This window comes from Oratosquilla oratoria, chromosome 33 (assembly GCF_046742065.1).
Source record: "Oratosquilla oratoria isolate Oo_2021 chromosome 33, ASM4674206v1, whole genome shotgun sequence".
In the NCBI taxonomy this organism is placed as follows: Eukaryota; Metazoa; Arthropoda; class Malacostraca; order Stomatopoda; family Squillidae; genus Oratosquilla; species Oratosquilla oratoria.
The window spans coordinates 22503465-22522874 of NC_134809.1; the positions used below are offsets into that span (position 1 = coordinate 22503465).

Here is a 19410-nt window from a genome sequence, read left to right on the forward strand (position 1 = left end):
TTTTTTTTAACCAGACGACACTATTGCATGTTATTGGGAGTACATGATGACTTGCTCCTCTTTCTGGCGTTTAAGGCTTAACTTATGTATGATAGAATAACTCATTTATGTCTTTGAAGATATTTAGATTTTTTTTTTTTTCCTGGGGCGACAGAGACTAGCGGTCTTGTATATTGTATATTGTAGAGGCAACCAAAAAGAAATACAAAGCCCAGGACAACCAAAGCATCCCAGGAGGACGACTGGAGCTTCCAGGGAGAAGACACAGGTAAGGAAACAACCCGCATGGCAATGATATTCCATTGTCTTATGGTCCGCATATACCGTACAAGCTTAGGAATAACACTGGAGGATTTTTTTTTCTTCTATTTAACAAATGATGTGCGCCTTCTAGGTCCCGAGACATGGGCGACCAACTATCCTGGCTGCGGAACATCCCTCCAGTCGCCCATCGACCTGCCAAACCCTTCCGAATTGGATGTGGTCGATTCGGAACCAATCAATTTCGAGGGCTACAACAAGAAAGCCAAGGGTCAATACCTATATCACGATGGGTGGGCAGGTACACTTTGACGATAAAAGTGATAGATGTGGAAGGCGAGGTGTCATGGTGTATATATATATTATATATATATATATATATATATATATATATATATATATATATACATATATACATATACATATATATATATATATATATATTTGTGTTTACATATATGTATGTATGTATACACAGATTTTCACCTGATTTTCTATAATGTAAATGTTCCCCTTCCAACGAAACTTCTTGGTAACTACAAGAAGGCTCCGTCCATTTCTTGAGGACTCCTCGACGACACATACAAGTTCCTCCAGCTTCACTTCCACTGGTCAACAACAGACGAAGCTGGATCGGAGCACACCATAGGAGGCGAAGCGTAAGTTTGCTTTGGACAAGGAAGAATAGGAATGCGATATACATACATTTCCAAACAGATAACTTATATTTCAAGACTCTAATTAGCTGACTCAATTTTTTTTATCCCGAGATCACCACTAGAAATTCACTTTGTTCACCAGAGTGACTCTGGAGCTTTGGCCGTCTTGGGGATCAAGACCTACATTGATGAGGAAAATCCAAGAGACAGTGTTCTGTTTCCCTTGTGGCCGTGTTTTGTTCGCATGCAAAAGGTTAATTGAGAAACTTTATTTATTTTACATGAAATTTGATATCGTCTTTGCTGTTTTTATTGCTGAAGTTTATAGAATTATAGAAGGTGTAATTTTTCTTTCTTCTCACTGAGTAGTTTGAAGACAAATGTCCTCTGAAGAAAAAGTCTGCAATCGTTATCGAAGATCTTCTTCCCTCCAGCACCAGCAGGTTCTACAGGTACTGTTACTGCTAAAGGCAGGTCTCTTTTATGTGTCTATATTCAAGTGAGGGTTGGTGTTGTGGCAGCTACCTTCACATTGGACTCTCTCACACAAGATCCAATTTGTTGCTCCTGTAGGTACATGGGATCGACGACTGTGCCGCCCTGTATAGCCAACGTGACGTGGACCGTCTTCGAGGAGAAACTCCCCATCTCTCGCATTGACGTGAGTACTCGAACTTTGCCCCAGTTGTCAGGAAATGTCAGGTAAATGCTGTATTTTTTTCTGGAGTTGATGGTCTTCTTGAACAATGCTCTTGGTCTTTGCAGACTATGCTCCTTCGATCGTGGATTGGAAAGGATGGCATACCTCTGGTGACCAACAACCGGCCAATCCAGGACACTGGGGACAGGGAGATCCTTCTCGTGGAGCAGTAATAAATCATTCAACAAGACTACAATGTCTCTTCCACCATCCAGTTCCTGGTTTTATCTCAGGACACAATCTCTTCGACTGTTATGTTGAACTTGTGTTATTCTTTTGTGGCTGCCACCAGTTGCCTGTATTCAGGCAAGGTAACTCTGAGCAGATTACCTATCTATGATATTTCTCTTCTGCGACTAGCCTATTTGAACACACCATAATGTATATATTTTCTTTTTGTAAGTGATTAGTATGTTGTTTTGCTACAATTACTACCATGTAATTGTATGACCATATTTTTTATATAAATAAAAGACCAAACAGTAAAGACTGTATTTTTTTATCATTATTTCTTTTCCAAATAATTTTCATTATGAATATTCTCATGTGATAAACATTCTTTTGATCGACAAAGATTTCTGAAACCAGCAATGCTTCAATGATCCTGAAAATAGTTTTAAAACAGAAATGTTTGGAAAAAGAGGTTATTCATATACATTCACTTAGCAACATCTTCCAATTATATAAGGATATCAAATAGAGACGACTAAGGCACAACCTGCTCGAGTCTCCACGTTGTTAGTCAAATAAAATGATTATGAAGGTAAATACTACATTTTGTGAAAGCACACAGTAATGAAAGCCGTCACGTCCTTAGCGTTAATAGAATCCCATGGTTGTGCTGTGTTAGGCCCTTGTGTGAATAGAGTCTCATGTTTGTATTTTTTAAAACACACCTTGCTTGAATATGATGTGTTGTGTATTATCATTAATGTTGTTATTGTCACTTGTGGAAAGAAATTTTGTATATATATATTTCATAATATGTAAGTGTGTATGTTATAAAGTAAACCATTGCGCAATAGCTGTCTGTTAGGGCGCTTCGAATACGTTCTATAAGATGACGCCCAGCTCAGAAAACGTTAGATAGTTTGGCGCGAAGTAATGCTTTTCTTTCCTATTGGTTAGAATTAGCAGAGGTACCTAGTTTAAGTACATATCGACATCCAGGAAACATAATGACCAATTCGGGGTTGTATAAGGCCGGACAGAGAGCGACTACAGAGAACCAGAGTGGAGACCCATACAGAGAGAGACAACAGAGATGAAGACAAGAAAAGAAGTAGACACCCACTGTTCATCTGAATCTACGTAGATTATTTTCTGCATTTGCCGATTACGACAACTCAACTAAATAAGTTTTTTGGGACTTTGCTATTTCGCTACGCAATCTTCAAGTACCAAACTCGTGAATTGGTAATCTCCACACGAAGTACGAGCCTTCGCTTATTCGAAATTATTTCAGACATCCCCAAACTACTACTAGACTAAAGCTAAGTACCACTCCACACACTTGTACATTTCATCAACTTAGATAACTTTAGTTAATTTTCAACTTTCTTCACAAGCTCTCCTCTGATCCAGCCACAAGCGCAGTGTCACCAGCAAACAACAATTGGTTCAGTTGATCAACATGAACTGCAGTCTAGTGGTGGTTGGTGACGTGGGGTACTGTGGATAGATCCATGCTTGTAAAGCCGTATTTTGCAATGGAAGGAGCACAGGGCCGGGGCATTGAAAACGGCGTGAGATGTGTGGGTTTAGCATGAATGCGTCCCATTTTCATAAGTATATTTTTTTTTACTATATCAATACCAAACAAAAAATGATTTATGTGCGATTAAGTATGAAAAGATTGCATATGATATATTTTCATTTGTCGATGGTTACATATGTTGAAGATACACAATATTAAAAGGCGTTAAATATTCCCGACCATAATTTGCTCGGGGTGTATTTTTGGTCAAATGAATCCTATGGTTAGTAGGAAACAAAGTATTTGTAAAAATTAGTGACGATGGTAGGATTAGAATCGACGATTCAACCCTTTTTCGTGGTCAGTACATGACCCCATAATACGCTCAGCCGCCCATATAAACCGATATTTGATGAATAAGAGGCTGGTAGAAAAGAGTGTAGAAAGAAGGGTAGAAGATAGCCTGTTGCATTTTATAGGTAGTATTGTCTATAGAATAATAGCCGAGCAAGCTGCCTGAGTCCGCCTTTCCGCCTTGTTTATAAACAAGAGCCCGGGAGCAGAAGGAAATAACTTGGGAACTATCACTGACAGAGAGTTGACCGTGTCTCTATTCATACAATTAATGCTTTTGGACGTAATATATTCGTCTCCGTTATATATTCTCTACATAAATACCAGTTCTCACTGAATGTTATGAACACCCTGTTTAAGGGTCAGTGACATGTTAGTGACATCAATATACAGTTCTACTTGCTGCGTCCTGACCCTATTTCCCATCATTGAGGGTGAAATTTATTAATCTATCTCGGTGGATTCTTAATGGATAAAAATGAAGTTTTCTATAAAAAAAAGTCTTTTGAGTAATACAATCTGTTCAGTACTGGGTACATCCACCTTCCATTTCAATTACTTGAGGCAGACTGTCCTGAAAAGGTATGATTTCCTTCGGAACATATCCCACGTGGCATGCAACGTGTTTAGATAGATAGAGTGAAAAATGAGGAGGTGGGGAAGAGAGCGGGACTGGAAAGGGAGCTGATAAATAATGGTGATGAGAGAATACTCAAATGATTTGGACATATGGGAAGAATGAGTATAGAGGGACTAGTGAAAAGGATGTGGAAGGCAAAGGTGGACGAAATATTAGATGGATGGGTTGAAAAGTGGCTTGAGTAAAAGTGGATTGTCTGTTGAGAAGGCAAGAGAGATGATAAGAAATGGGCGTTAGTGAAGAATTGCTGTGAATGGACAACAAACTGACGAAGTGTAAAGTGATTTATCCGGTTCTTTACTATTTTCGCACGAAAGGACGAAGAGGGAGGATCACCATGTAAATAAAGTGGTAGGGGCAAAGGAAATTAGGCTCCTGTCCCTGCTGTGGATGTATTGTGCCTTGCTGCATTGCTCCTGACCCAGACAGTGGGCGTAGGACGGGAATGACTCTTCGTCCACGAGGAGTAAATATTCGACTTCCGCACAGCCCTCACCATGCAAACTATGGTCAAGATCATTTTCTTTACTGTTTATGGAGCACTGTTTTCAACGTGATATTCTCTACTTTAGATACTAAAAATGAGATTCGTGATGGATGAACCCAACCTCCTAGCAAAGCAGAAAGCATAAAATAATAAATGGATAGATAAGTACAGTCTATATACAGATAAATACAGTAGATAGATAGATAGATAGATAGATAGATAGATAGATAGATAGATAGATAAATAGATAGATAGATAGATAGACAGATAGATAGATGATCAGATACACATATCTACGTATCTACATAATGTAGTAACTACCATCTAATCACCTTATGTAACTAAGTATGTAGAGACTCGGGATGGTTTGTGCCTTAGTGCACTCTAATTGTTGTCCTTATATATTTGGACGATGTTACTGAGCAGGTCTTGACATAAATGAAAAGCATTTGTTTCCAAATATTCCTGTATTAAAAAAATAACGTTTTTGAAGACCAAGCAAGTATTGTTGGTTTCAGAATTTTTTATGGATCATAAGATTGCTTGTCATATGAGAAAGTTCATAATGGAATTTTTTGGAAAAGAAATAATGGGTAAAGATATGGTCGTTCTTGTTGTTTTTTATTTATATATAAACTATGGTCATATAGATACATGGAAGCCATTGTGGCAAAAAAATAAATAAGAAAAGAAAATATGTACATAGTAGTGGTGTGTTCAAATAGCCTATTCACAGAAGAGAACTCCCATAGATAGGCAATCTACTGAGGGTTACCTTGGCTAAATAAAGGCAACTGGTGGCAGCCACAACAGTATAACACAAGTTCAACATAATTTGCCGAGGAGTCTGAGTTCCAAGATAAAGCCGGGAACAGGATGGTGGAAGAGACATTGTAGTGTTGCTGAATATCTCATTACTGTTCGACGAGAAGGATCTCCCTGTCCCCAGTGTCTTGGATCGGCCGGTTGTTGGTCACCAGAGGTATGCCATCCTTTCCGATCCACGATCGAAGGAGCATAGTCTGCAAAGACCAAGAGCATTATTCAAGAAGACTATCAGATTCAGAGTAATCTTACAGCATTGTCCTCAGATTTCCTGACAACGGAGAAAAACTTGGGGTACTTACGTCAATGCGAGAGATGGGGAGTTTCTCTTCGAAGACGGTCCACGTCACGTTGGCTATACAGGGCGGCACAGTCGTCGAACCCATGTATCTACAGGAGCAATAAATTGGATCTTGTGAGAATTATTCCACTGTGGGAGTTGGCACAACGCTAAACCTCATTTGAATATAGATACATAAAAGAGACCTGCCTTAAGCAGTAACTGTACCTGTAGAACCTGCTGGTGCTGGAGGGAAGAAGATCTTCGATCACGATTGCAGACTTTTTCTTCAGAGGACACTTGTCTTCAAACTATTCAGTAAGGGGAAAGAAAAATCATACATTATACATATTTCTCAGCTTTTGTGATGAAAAACGGCAAAAATGATATCAAATCTCAAGTGAAATAAATACAGGTTATCAACTAACCTTTTCCATGCGAACAAAACACGGCCACAAGGGAAACAGAACACTGTCTCTTGCATTTTCCTCATCAATGTAGGTCTTGATCCCCAAGACGGCCAAAGCTCCAGAGTCACTCTGGTGAACAAAGTGAATTTCCAATGGTGATCTAGAAAAAAAAGAGTCAGTAAGTCAGAATCTTGAAATACAAGTTATTTGTTGTGAAGTGGATGTGCATCCCTATTCTTCGCTGTCCAAAGCAAACTTACGCTTCGCCTCCTATGTTGTGCTCCGATCCAGCTTCGTCTGTTGTTGACCAGTGGAAGTGAAGCTGGAGGAACTTGTATGTGTCGTCGAGGAGTCCTCCAGAAATGGACGGAGCCTTCTTGTAGTTACCAAGAAGTTTTGCTGGATGAAGAACATTTACGTTATTGAAAATCAGGTGAGAATCTGTATATACATAATATGTAAACTCAAATATACATGTATTAAGACTGATAATTTGTTTTTTGATAGACACCTCGCCTTCTATATCTATCACTTATATTGTTAAAATGTACCTGCCCATCCATCGTGATATAAGTATTGTCCTTTGGCTTTCTTGTCATAGCCCACGAACTTGATTGGTTCCGAATCGATCACATCCAAGTCGGAGGGGCTTGGCAGATCGATGGGCGACTGGAGGGATGTTCCACAGCCAGGATAGTTGGTCGCCCATGTTTCGGGACCTAGAAGGTGCAAATCATTTTTTAAATAGGAACTAAATATTTCATCCAGTGTTACTTCTAAGCTTGTATATTTGCTGAGCATAAGACAATGTAATGTCATTGCCATACGGGTTGTTTTCTTACCTGTGTCTTTTCCCTGGAAGCTCCAGTCGTCCTCCTGGGATGCTTTGGTTGTCCTGGGCTTTATCTTTCTTTTCGGTTGCGTCTACAATATCCAAAAACAGAGTTTCTAACCATTTTGTTTACCATGTGTTTACATTATTGTCTGCACATCTCCATATTTATCACAAATAATCATAATGCAGAATTGGCTTACCCTTCGTCTGGCCTCCAAGCATGCGCACATCATCTGTAGAAAGGACAGTGATATATATATCAAATTGCATGAAGAATAAGTTACTCTGCCATGACAAATCACTTCATTCAGTCTGAAGACTCGTTGTTTCTGTGATTGCTTTTAACTTTTAACTATTGCCAATGACATGTTAAGAAATAATGTCCATGGTAGAGATTGCTACATACTTGTTTGGAGAAAGAGCTTGGTAACACTTACTGATAAAACAAAGAGGATTTTGACCAGCTGGACCATTGTAGTGTTTAGTAAGTTGATTGGAATAAAAGGGCAGGCACCTCGAACGTGACTGATAGTGTTGGACAAGGTGTCAACTCTTTATGATGATTTTCTTGGAGAATGTGCCCTTCGACGGTTAGTCTTTCTGTTGTCCCTGGAAAAAAGTACATCTAAATCTACGCAAAGACACAGGTAAGTTATTCCATCATACCTAAGTGGGGATCTAAACACTAGAATCCGTAATGAATTATCATGTACTGCCATTAACATGCAATCGTGCCTACTGATTGGAAAAGAAGCACCCGTTTACAACATTGGTAGCAGCGATGGTACTTTGCGAGGATAAATACAAGAATAGGCATTGGTTGTTTCCAATCTAGTATGGGACACTTATTCTCCCTTACCAACTGCTTATGAACAAGTGAGGTGATGTCTCCTCAGGATGTCTGCATTCTCTCACCTCTGACGACGCGCTTATAAAGAACGCCTTCACAGGTGTAGATGGAAATATGACCTTTTGATACAATACTTCCGGAAGGTGAATGTAGGCTACTTGACACAGCTGCATATAAGGAGGTCACTGTCATCTTAGTGGATGAAAATAACGTTTTGGTCGAAAAAGGATTCATTATAATGTACCTACATATTGTGTTCTAAGGCAATAAAAGTATTGGCAAATGGAGAAAGGTGTTATTTTGTAAATACATTTACATATACATACATAATCATTCTTGAAATTATCAGACAAATCCTCCCACTGGCAGGCGACGCTGGTTGGGGTTCCGGCAGGACACGTTGCCACGTCCCTTTCTTCTTATGTATAAATTGGCCAGCTTGACTTCGAGCATTATTCCTCTAAATAAGCCACTCAGGCGAAACTAGTTAGGAATACAAGTATTCCCTCAGCCCATATTCCCTTTACCACCTATCCAACAATAACAATAACAATAACAATAACAATAACAATAACAATAACAATAACAATAACAATAACAATAACAATAACAATAACAATAACAATAACAATAATGATAAAAATAACTAACAATAACAATAAAAATGACAATAAAGATAACGACAAAGATCACGATGACGATAAAGATAACAACGTACTCGTATTTGGTCACAAGAACCGTCCAGCAGACGGTAATCTCACCTTAGTTCCAGACATCTGTTGGGTCATACAAGAAAACATATGCGAGTTTGAGTACCAAATTCTTCTGGACTCTATTGACACCAAAAGTAGTCCATTGTGTTTCTCACAAAGCAATCCGTCTATGAGCTTCACACGTCTATGGTTTCCTATCCGGAAATACAGTACACCAGCGAGTATACAATAGTGTAGTCTAATCAATGTATAAGAAACTGTACTTCCTCACATAAAAATGGTAATATGATTATTTATTGGATTAAGCTATGAACATAATTAAAAGGTGATGTAATATGAAATTCATCTTTTGAGGACCTACAAACCAAATGGACATCACTTGGCCTTTTAGGGCGAGTGCGTGTATCAGGGCCATGTGGGACTAGTTTGGTGTCTGTGGTGGCCATCTTTGTGGATCTCGGGTGTGGGGCCGGGCTGAAGTAGTGTGCATATCGTCTTGGAATTCATGCTTCGAGTCAACACAAACTCCGAAGCTTAAGGAGGGCAGGGGAGATAGGAAGGATACTGGCGAGAATCTCTTTCATATACTGGACATCTTGTTTCATGGTTTCTGCTGAAGAATGAATCTCGTTTGGACTCTTATCTTCTCGAAAGTTGGCGGGTTTTCAACTGTATAGAGGACGCTGCATGGTCTTGACCATATTTAGCTCTTTTGAATGGATTTAGGCATGAGAAAGGATGGGAGGGGTTCGAACGGTGCATTTATCAGCCTGCTGGACAGTGACATTGTTCTTTTGTGGATTAAGAGTGTGGCAGTGATGAGTGTGATTACTGTATTATATTTGTCGCCAATCATTCCCTAGTTCTTAGATTCTTATGGGTGTCGCTTCGTAGTCGAGATATATGATGTTGTTTTCACTCGTAAGAAGGAGTACATATTGAAGTACAGTATATCTTAGCTATAGAAATGGTCTCAGTATTGAGTTGTACATTCACAGTCTCATTGTTCTTGATATTGACCTTTTTTTAAACAATTCTATCAGGCTATAGTAACATCGATTTTCTGCTCCGATTCTATCTTCCACTTCCTGTTTCATTCTTCCGTCACTGGTCATCTTTATTCCTAAGTATTTAAAATCTTTAACACTATGTCCATCCCCGTAATCTGTACCCTTTGTGACAAATATACATATATAAATATACATATACATATACCTATATATATATACAGTTCATATACATATACATACACAGTTTATATACATATACATATACATATACATATACACTTCATATACATATACATGTACATATACATATACATTTACATGTACATGCATATATATGTATGTGTATATGTATATGTATATGTATATGTATATGTATATGTATATGTATATATATATGCATATGTATATGTATATGTATATGTATATGTATATTTATTTGTATATCTATATGCATGTTTGTAGACGACACCCCGATAGTACAGCTAAATAAAAATGACACTCTCATCCCTGTTATTGAAGAGACTCGATTTATATTAATGATCCTCGGCTCTCACCTTTCTTCGATACATCACCTGAAATATCTCAAAACTTTCTCTTCGAGCCTGTCATCTCTTCAGATTATCATCTTACAGAAGTTAGGGACACAACAGACGATTCATTTGGAATCTCTACCAAGTCATCATACAAAATGAAAAATTATTAGATGAATGTCAAGCACCTCTACCTCATTATAGCTTTCGGAAAATATCCCTACCATATGATTACTTGACCTGCGCCACAGTATTGGTGAATTCCTCGGTCCTTCGGTGAAATGCTTATGTGCAGAAAACGGATGTTTCCTTTAGACCTCCTTCGTAATTTTACATAAACGAAATACCTTTTTCGGATAAAGAGTTCCCCTTTACCACAAGTTATCGTTCACTCTCCAGTTCTTCAAGTTGCACTCAATACTTGAAATAACGAACAACACCAACACAGAAACCCTGGTTACTCCACCTCCTTTCGAACACAGAATCATTATCCCTCTCACCCTTCTCCTCTATCTTCTCTCCATACGTCTCAACAAGAAACACGTTTCCATACTATGATTGCTTATATATTGTATACACCTTTAGCAGTAACATATCAACATTTCCATAACTAAGAAATACTATTCTTTAATGTATACCCACTTCCCACGAATGAAACCAACATCAAGATTGTGAGGTATTGTCCATAAGAGTATAAGAGCAGGGGGATTGTTGACGTCAAATACAATACAATACCCACACTCACGAGCGAGCTGCCTGAGTCCGCCTTTCCGCCTTCTTTATAAACAAGAGCCCGGGAGCAGAAGGAAATAACTCGGGAACTATCACTGACAGAGAGTTGACCGTGTCTCTCTTCATACAATTAATGCTTTTGGACGTAATATAATCGTCTGCGTTATATATTCTCTACATAAATATCAGTTCTCACTAGAAGTTATGAACACCCTGTTTAAGGGTCAGTGACATGTTAGTGACATCAATATACAATTCTACTTGCTGCGTCCTGACCCTATTTCCCATCATTGAGGGTGAAGTTTATGAATCTATCTCGGTAGATTCTTAATGGATAAAAATGAAGTTTTGTATAAAAAAAAGTCTTTTGAGTAATACAATCTGTTCAGTACTGGGTCCATCCACCTTCCATTTCAATTACTTGAGGCAGACTGTCCTGAAAAGGTATGATTTCCTTCGGAACATATCCCACGTGGCATGCAACGTGTTTAGATAGATAGAGTGAAAAATGAGGAGGTGAGGAAGAGAGCGGGACTGGAAAGAGAGCTGATAAATATTGGTGATGAGAGAATACTCGGATGATTTGGACATATGGGAAGAATGAGTATAGAGGGACTAGTGAAAAGGATGTGGAAGGCAAAGGTGGACGAAATATTAGATGGATGGGTTGAAAAGTGGCTTGAGTAAAAGTGGATTGTCTGTTGAGAAGGCAAGAGAGATGATAAGAAATGGGTGAGTGAAGAATTGCTGTGTATGGACAACAAACTGACGAAGTGTAAAGTGATTTATCCGGTTCTTTACTATTTCCGCACGAAAGGACGAAGAGGGAGGATCACCATATAGATAAAGTGGTAGGGGTAAAGCAAATTAGGCTGCTGTCCCTCCTGTGGATGTACTGTGCCTTGCTGCATTGCTCCTGACCCAGACAGTGGGCGTAGGACGGGAAGGACTCTTCGTCCACGAGGAATAAATATTCGACTTCCGCACATCCCTCACCATGCAAACTATGGTCAAGATAATTTTCTTTACTGTTTATGGAGCACTGTTTTCAACGTGATATTCTCTACTTTAAATACTAAAAATGAGATTCGTGATGGATGAACCCAACTTCCTAGCAGAGCAGAAAGCATAAAATAATATAAATAGTATAAATACAGTAGATAGATAGATAGATAGATAGATAGATAGATAGATAGATAGATAGATAGATAGATAGATAGGTAGATAGATAATAGATAGACAGATAGATAGATGATCAGATAGACATATCTACGTATGTACAAAGTGTAATAACTACCACGTAATCACCTTATGTAACTAAGTATGTAGAGACTCGGGATGGTTTGTGCCTTTGTGCACTCTTATTGATATCCTTATATATTTGGATGATGTTGCTCAGCAGGCCTTGGCATATATGAAAACCATTTGTTTCCAAATATTCCTGTATTAAAAAAATAACGTTTTTGAAGACCAAGCAAGTATTGTTGGTTTCAGAATTTATTTTATGGATCACAAGATTGCTTGTCATGTGAGAAAGTTCATAATGATCTTTTTTGGAAAAGAAATAATGGGTAAAGATATGGTCGTTCTTGTTGTTTTTTATTTATATATAAACTATGGTCATATAGATATATGGAAGCCATTGTGGCAAAAAAATAAATTACAAAAAGAAAATATGTACATAGTAGTGGTGTGTTCAAATAGCCTATTCACAGAAGAGAACTCCCATAGATAGGCAATTTGCTGAGGGTTACCTCGGCTAAATAAAGGTAACTGGTGGCAGCCACAACAGTATAACACAAATTCATCATAATTTGCCGAGGAGTCTGAGTTCCAAGATAAAGCCAGGAACAGGATGGTGGAAGAGACATTGTAGTGTTGCTGAATATCTCATTACTGTTCGACGAGAAGGATCTCCCTGTCCCCAGTGTCTTGGATCGGCCGGTTGTTGGTCACCAGAGGTATGCCATCCTTTCCGATCCACGATCGAAGGAGCATAGTCTGCAAAGACCAAGAGCATTATTCAAGAAAACTATCAGATTCAGATTAATCTTACAGCAATGTCCTCAGATTTCCTGACAACGGAGAAAAACTTGGGGTACTTACGTCAATGCGAGAGATGGGGAGTTTCTCTTCGAAGACGGTCCACGTCACGTTGGCTATACAGGGCGGCACAGTCGTCGAACCCATGTATCTACATGAGCAATAAATTGGATCTTGTGAGAATGATTCCACTGTGGGAGTTGGCACAACGCTAAACCTCATTTGAATATAGATACATAAAAGAGATCTGCCTTAAGCAGTAACTGTACCTGTAGAACCTGCTGGTGCTGGAGGGAAGAAGATCTTCGATGACGATTGCAGACTTTTTCTTCAGAGGACACTTGTCTTCAAACTATTCAGGAAGGGGAAAGAAAATCATACATTATACATATTTCTCAGCTTTTGTGATGAAAAACGGCAAAAATTATATCAAATCTCAAGTGAAATATATACAGGTTATTAACTAACGTTTTCCATGCGAACAAAACACGGCCACAAGGGAAACAGAACACTGTTTCTTGGATTTTCCTCGTCAATGTAGGTCTTGATCCCCAAGACGGCCAAAGCTCCAGAGTCACTCTGGTGAACAAAGTGAATTTCCAATGGTGATCTAGAAAAAAAAGAGTCAGTAAGTCAGAATCTTGAAATACAAGTTATTTGTTGTGAAGTGGATGTGCATCCCTATTCTTCGTTGTCCAAAGCAAACTTACGCTTCGCCTCCTATGTTGTGCTCCGATCCAGCTTCGTCTGTTGTTGACCAGTGGAAGTGAAGCTGGAGGAACTTGTATGTGTCGTCGAGGAGTCCTCCAGAAATGGACGGAGCCTTCTTGTAGTTACCAAGAAGTTTTGCTGGATGAAGAACATTTACGTTATTGAAAATCAGGTGAGAATCTGTATATACATAATATGTAAACTCAAATATACATGTATTAAGACTGATAATTTGTTTTTTGATAGACACCTTGCCTTCTATATCTATCACTTTTATTGTTAAAATGTACCTGCCCATCCATCGTGATATAAGTATTGTCCTTTGGCTTTCTTGTCATAGCCCACGAACTTGATTGGTTCCGAATCGATCACATCCAAGTCGGAGGGGCTTGGCAGATCGATGGGCGACTGGAGGGATGTTCCACAGCCAGGATAGTTGGTCGCCCATGTTTCGGGACCTAGAAGGTGCACATCATTTTTTAAATAGGAACTAAATATTTCATCCAGTGTTACTTCTAAGCTTGTATATTTGCTGAGCATAAGACAATGTAATGTCATTGCCATACGGGTTGTTTTCTTACCTGTGTCTTTTCCCTGGAAGCTCCAGTCGTCCTCCTGTGATGCTTTGGTTGTCCTGGGCTTTGGCTTTCTTTTCGGTTGCGTCTACAATATCCAAAAACAGAGTTTCTAACCATTTTGTTTACCATGTGTTTACATTATTGTCTGCACATCTCCATATTTATCACAAATAATCATAATGCAGAATTGGCTTACCCTTCGTCTGGCCTCCAAGCATGCGCACATCATCTGTAGAAAGGACAGTGATATATATATAAAAATGCATGAAGAATAAATTACTCTGCCAAGACAAATCACTTCATTCAGTCTGAAGACTCGTTGTTTTTGTGATTCCTTTTAACTTTTAATTATTGACAATGACATGTTAAGAAATAATATGCATGGTAGAGATTGCTACATACTTGTTTGGAGAAAGAGCTCGGTAACACTTACTGATAAAACCAAAAGGATTTTGACCAGCTGGACCATTGTAGTGTTTAGTAACTTGATTGGAAGAAAAGGGCAGGCACCTCGAACGTGACTGATAGTGTTGGACAAGGTTTCAACTCTTTATGATGATTTCTTGGAGAATGTGCCCTTCGACGGTTAGTCTTTCTGTTGTCCCTGGAAAAAAGTACATCTAAATTTACGTAAAGACACAGGTAAGTTATTCCATCATACCTAAGTGGGGATCTAAACACTAGAATCCGTAATGAATTATCATGTACTGCCATTAACATGCAATCGTGCCTACTGGTTGGAAAAGAAGCACCCGTTTACAACATTGGTAGCAGCGATGGTACTTTGCGAGGATAAATACAGGAAGAGGCATTGGTTGTTTCCAAGCTAGTATGGGACACTTATTCTCCCTTACCAATTGCTTATGGATAAGTGAGGTGATGTCTCCTCAGGATGTCTGCATTCTCTCACCTCTGACGACGCGCTTATAAAGAACGCCTTCACAGGTGTAGATGGAAATATGACCTTTTGATACAATACTTCCGGAAGGTGAATGTAGGCTACTTGACACAGCTGCATATAAGGAGGTCACTGTCATCTTTGTGGATGAAAATAACGTTTTGGTCGAAAAAGGATTCATTATAATGTACCTACATATTGTGTTCTAAGGCAATAAAAGTATTGGCAAATGGAGAAAGGTGTTATTTTGTAAGTACATTTACATATACATACATAATCATTCTTGAAATTATCAGACAAATCATCCCACCGGCAGGCGACGCTGGTTGGTGTTCCGGCAGGACACGTTGCCACGTCCCTTTCTTGTTATGTATAAATTGGCCAGCTTGACTTCGAGCATTATTCCTCTAAATAAGCCACTCAGGCGAAACTAGTTAGGAATACAAGTATTCCCTCAGCCCATATTCCCTTTACCACCTATCCAACAATAACAATAACAATAACAATGACAATAACAATAACAATAACAATAACAATAACAATAACAATAACAATAACAATAACAATAACAATAACAATAACAATAATGATAAAAATAACTAACAATAACAATAAAAATGACAATAAAGATAACGACAAAGATCACGATGACGATAAAGATAACAACGTACTCGTATTTGGTCACAAGAACCGTCCAGCAGACGGTAATCTCACCTTAGTTCCAGACATCTGTTGGGTCATACAAGAAAACATATGCGAGTTTGAGTACCAAATGCTTCCGGACTCTATTGACACCAAAAGTAGTCCATTGTGTTTCTCACAAAGCAATCCGTCTATGAGCTTCACACGTCTATGGTTTCCTATCCGGAAATACAGTACACCAGCGAGTATACAATAGTGTAGTCTAATCAATGTATAAGAAACTGTACTTCCTCACATAAAAATGGTAATATGATTATTTATTGGATTAAGCTATGAACATAATTAAAAGGTGATGTAATATGAAATTCATCTTTTGAGGACCTACAAACCAAATGGACATCACTTGGCCTTTTAGGGCGAGTGCGTGTATCAGGGCCATGTGGGACTAGTTTGGTGTCTGTGGTGGCCATCTTTGTGGATCTCGGGTGTGGGGCCGGGCTGAAGTAGTGTGCATATCGTCTTGGAATTCATGCTTCGAGTCAGCACAAACTCCGAAGCTTAAGGAGGGCAGGGGAGATAGGAAGGATACTGGCGAGAATCTCTTTCATATACTGGACATCTTGTTTCATGGTTTCTGCTGAAGAATGAATCTCGTTTGGACTCTGTCTTCTCGAAACTTGGCGGGTTTTCAACTGTATAGAGGACGCTGCATGGTCTTGACCATATTTAGCTCTTTTTAATGGATTTAGGCATGAGAAAGGATGGGAGCGGTTCGAACGGTGCATTTATCAGCTTACTGGACAGTGACATTGTTCTTTTGTGGATTCAGAGTGTGGCAGTGATGTGAGTGTGGTTACTGTATTATATTTGTCGCCAATCATTCCCTAGTTCTTAGATTCTTATGGGTGTCGCTTCGTAGTCGAGATATATGATGTTGGTTTCACTCGTAAGAAGGAGTATATATTGAAGTACAGTATATCTTAGCTATGGAAATGGTCTCAGTGTTGAGTTGTACAGTCTCAGTCTCATTGTTCTTGATATTGACATTTTTTTAAACAATTCTATTAGGCTGTAGTAACATCGATTTCCTGCTCTGATTCTGTCTTCCACTTCCTGTTTCAGTCTTCCGTCACTGGTCATCTTTATTCCTAAGTATTTAAAATCTTTAACACTATGTCCATCCCCGTAAGCTATACCCTTTCTGACAAATATACATATATACATATACGTATACATATACATATACATATACATATACATATACATATACATTGTATATGTATATGTATATGTATATGTATATGTATATGTATATGTATATGTATATGTATATGTATATGTATATGTATATGTATATGTATATGTATATGTATATGTATATTTATTTGTATATGTATATGCATGTTTGTAGACGACACCCCGATAGTACAGCTAAAAAAAAATGACACTCTCATCCCTGTTGTTGAAGAGACTCGATTTATATGAATGATCCTCGTCTCTCACCTTTTTTCGATACATCACCTGAAATATCTCAAAACTTTCTCTTCGAGCCTGTCATCTCCTCAGATTATCATCTTACAGAAGTTAGGGACCCAATAGACGATTCATTTGGAATCTCTACCAAATCATTATACAAAATGAAAATTATTAGATGAATGTCAAGCACCTCTACCTCATTATAGCTTTCGGAAAATATCCCTACCATATGATTACTTGACCTGCGCCACAGTATTGGTGAATTCCTCGGTCCTTCGGTGAAATGCTTGTGTGCAGAAAACGGATGCTTCCTTTAGACCTCCTTCGTAATTTTACATAAACGAAATACCTTTTTCGGATAAAGAGTTCCCCATTACCTCAAGTTATCGTTCACTCTCCAGTCCTTCAACTTGCACTCAATACTTGAAATAACGAACAACACCAACACAGAAACCCTGGTTACTCCACCTCCTTTCGAACACAGAATCATTATCCCTCTCACCCTTCTCCTCTATCTTCTCTCCATACGTCTCAACAAGGAACACGTTTCCATACTATGATTGCTTATATACCGTATACACCTTTAGCAGTAACATATCAACATTTCCATAACTAAGAAATACTATTCTTTAATGTATACCCACTTCCCACGAATGAAACCAACATCAAGATTCTGAGGTATTGTCCATAAGAGTATAAGAGCAGTGGGATTGTTGACGTCAAATACAATACAATACCCACACTCACGTCACTGCCACGCTTTGGACCCACGAAGGAACAACGTCGCTGTCCAGCAGGCATATGTGTGCACTGTTCGGCCCCCGCACACCCTTTCCCATCCCTAAATCCATCAAAATGAGCAAACTATGGTCATCAAGACCATATAGCATCTTCCTTATAGGTCAAAGCCCATCAACTTCCGAGAAGAAAGTATCCGAATCAGATTCATGGTGGATGAATCCAACTCCCAAACAGAAACCGTAAAACAAGAAGTCCAAAATATGAAGAAGTATCTCGACACTATCTTCCGCATCTCAAAAGCGCCACCAAGGCCTCAAATACTGCGTGGTTTTCTCCAATGACCTCCTAACCCTTCGAAGTTTGTGTTGGCTAGAGACATGAAGTCCAAGACGAAATATACACCACTTCTCCATCAGCCCCACAACCCCAGACCCACAAAGACGGCCCCCACAGAGACAAAACTAGACCCTCATATCCCTGATACACGCACTCGCCCTAAAAGAGCTGATGGTGTCCATTTTGTTATGTAGGTCTTCGAAAGCTGAATTTCATATTTCATAACCTTTCAATTATCTTCATAACTTAATCTAACAGATGATCAAATCTTCATTTCTTATGAAAGCATGTACAGTTGTCTATACACTGACGAGACTGCACTATTGTATAGTCGCTGGACACAAAAGACACATTGGACTATTGCGGATGTGAATAGAGTCCGGAACCATTTGGTACTCGAAGTCGCTCGCATATGTGTACCCAACAGATGTGTACCCAACAGATGTCTGGAACTAAGGTGAGATCACCATCTGACCTAGCATGTCGGACGTTTCATGTGACCAAATACATTGTTGTTATCGTTATCTTACTTGTCATCTTTATCGTCGTCGTTATGTTTATCGTCGTTATTGTTATTGTTATTGTTACACATGCACAAAGACATACACACATAAACACGCACACACACACAAACACACTCACACACGTATATACACACACATATGTACACACACACACACACACACACACACACACACACACACACATGCACGCACACACACACATGCACGCACACACACACACACGCACACACACACACACACACACACACACACACACACACACACACACACACACACACACACACACACACATGTACACACACATATGCACACGCACATTCGAGGAAGAAAAACAAATCACGTAAGAAAGATATGGCTCAGAATAGAGCCAATTATACACACAAGGAAAGTATAATAAGGAAATAAATTGCGGATGTTAGCAAAATATAGGTTATGTGCTGAAACAGACGAAGAAATACGGCAAGTATTTGACCCCCTTA

At 38.9% G+C, this 19410-nt stretch overlaps 3 protein-coding genes across 3 annotated transcripts in view; 1 reads left to right on the forward strand and 2 right to left on the reverse strand.

Moving 5' to 3' along the window:
* LOC143017931 (putative carbonic anhydrase 3) overlaps nt 1-1793 on the forward strand; it is a 2915-nt gene extending 1122 nt beyond the window's left edge. The window contains exons 3-9 of the mRNA XM_076172967.1: nt 187-268; nt 395-562; nt 827-920; nt 1032-1173; nt 1290-1372; nt 1494-1581; nt 1686-1793. Of these exons, the coding sequence (XP_076029082.1) occupies nt 187-268; nt 395-562; nt 827-920; nt 1032-1173; nt 1290-1372; nt 1494-1581; nt 1686-1793 (765 nt within the window). The remainder of the gene's footprint in view (nt 1-186; nt 269-394; nt 563-826; nt 921-1031; nt 1174-1289; nt 1373-1493; nt 1582-1685) is intronic.
* A 3918-nt stretch (nt 1794-5711) lies between these two features.
* Nucleotides 5712-8189, reverse strand: LOC143017932 (putative carbonic anhydrase 3). The gene is made up of 9 exons (XM_076172968.1): nt 8063-8189; nt 7662-7756; nt 7155-7236; nt 6864-7031; nt 6573-6711; nt 6331-6472; nt 6131-6213; nt 5925-6012; nt 5712-5819 (listed from the first exon to the last, which is right to left on the reverse strand). The coding sequence occupies exons 1-9, from the start codon at nt 8187-8189 to the stop codon at nt 5712-5714; spliced, it is 1032 nt and encodes a 343-aa protein (XP_076029083.1).
* A 4686-nt stretch (nt 8190-12875) lies between these two features.
* LOC143017933 (putative carbonic anhydrase 3) lies at nt 12876-14783 on the reverse strand. The gene is made up of 8 exons (XM_076172969.1): nt 14748-14783; nt 14318-14399; nt 14027-14194; nt 13736-13874; nt 13494-13635; nt 13295-13377; nt 13089-13176; nt 12876-12983 (listed from the first exon to the last, which is right to left on the reverse strand). The coding sequence occupies exons 1-8, from the start codon at nt 14781-14783 to the stop codon at nt 12876-12878; spliced, it is 846 nt and encodes a 281-aa protein (XP_076029084.1).
* Between the last annotated feature and the right edge of the window lie 4627 nt (nt 14784-19410).

Bases quoted from the DNA above. Each gene is read 5' to 3' on its own strand.
- LOC143017932 (XM_076172968.1), bottom strand. From the start codon at position 8,189: ATGACAGTGACCTCCTTATATGCAGCTGTGTCAAGTAGCCTACATTCA. The intron at 6,214-6,330 runs GTTAGTTGATAA...CTTACTGAATAG, and splicing joins GTTTTGTTCGCATGGAAAAG to TTTGAAGACAAGTGTCCTCT. The intron at 5,820-5,924 runs GTAAGTACCCCA...TGGTCTTTGCAG, and splicing joins TCCCCATCTCTCGCATTGAC to ACTATGCTCCTTCGATCGTG.
- LOC143017933 (XM_076172969.1), bottom strand. From the start codon at position 14,783: ATGGTCCAGCTGGTCAAAATCCTTTTGGTTTTATCA. The intron at 13,636-13,735 runs GTAAGTTTGCTT...TTTTTTTTCTAG, and splicing joins CACAACATAGGAGGCGAAGC to ATCACCATTGGAAATTCACT. The intron at 13,378-13,493 runs GTTAGTTAATAA...CTTCCTGAATAG, and splicing joins GTTTTGTTCGCATGGAAAAC to TTTGAAGACAAGTGTCCTCT.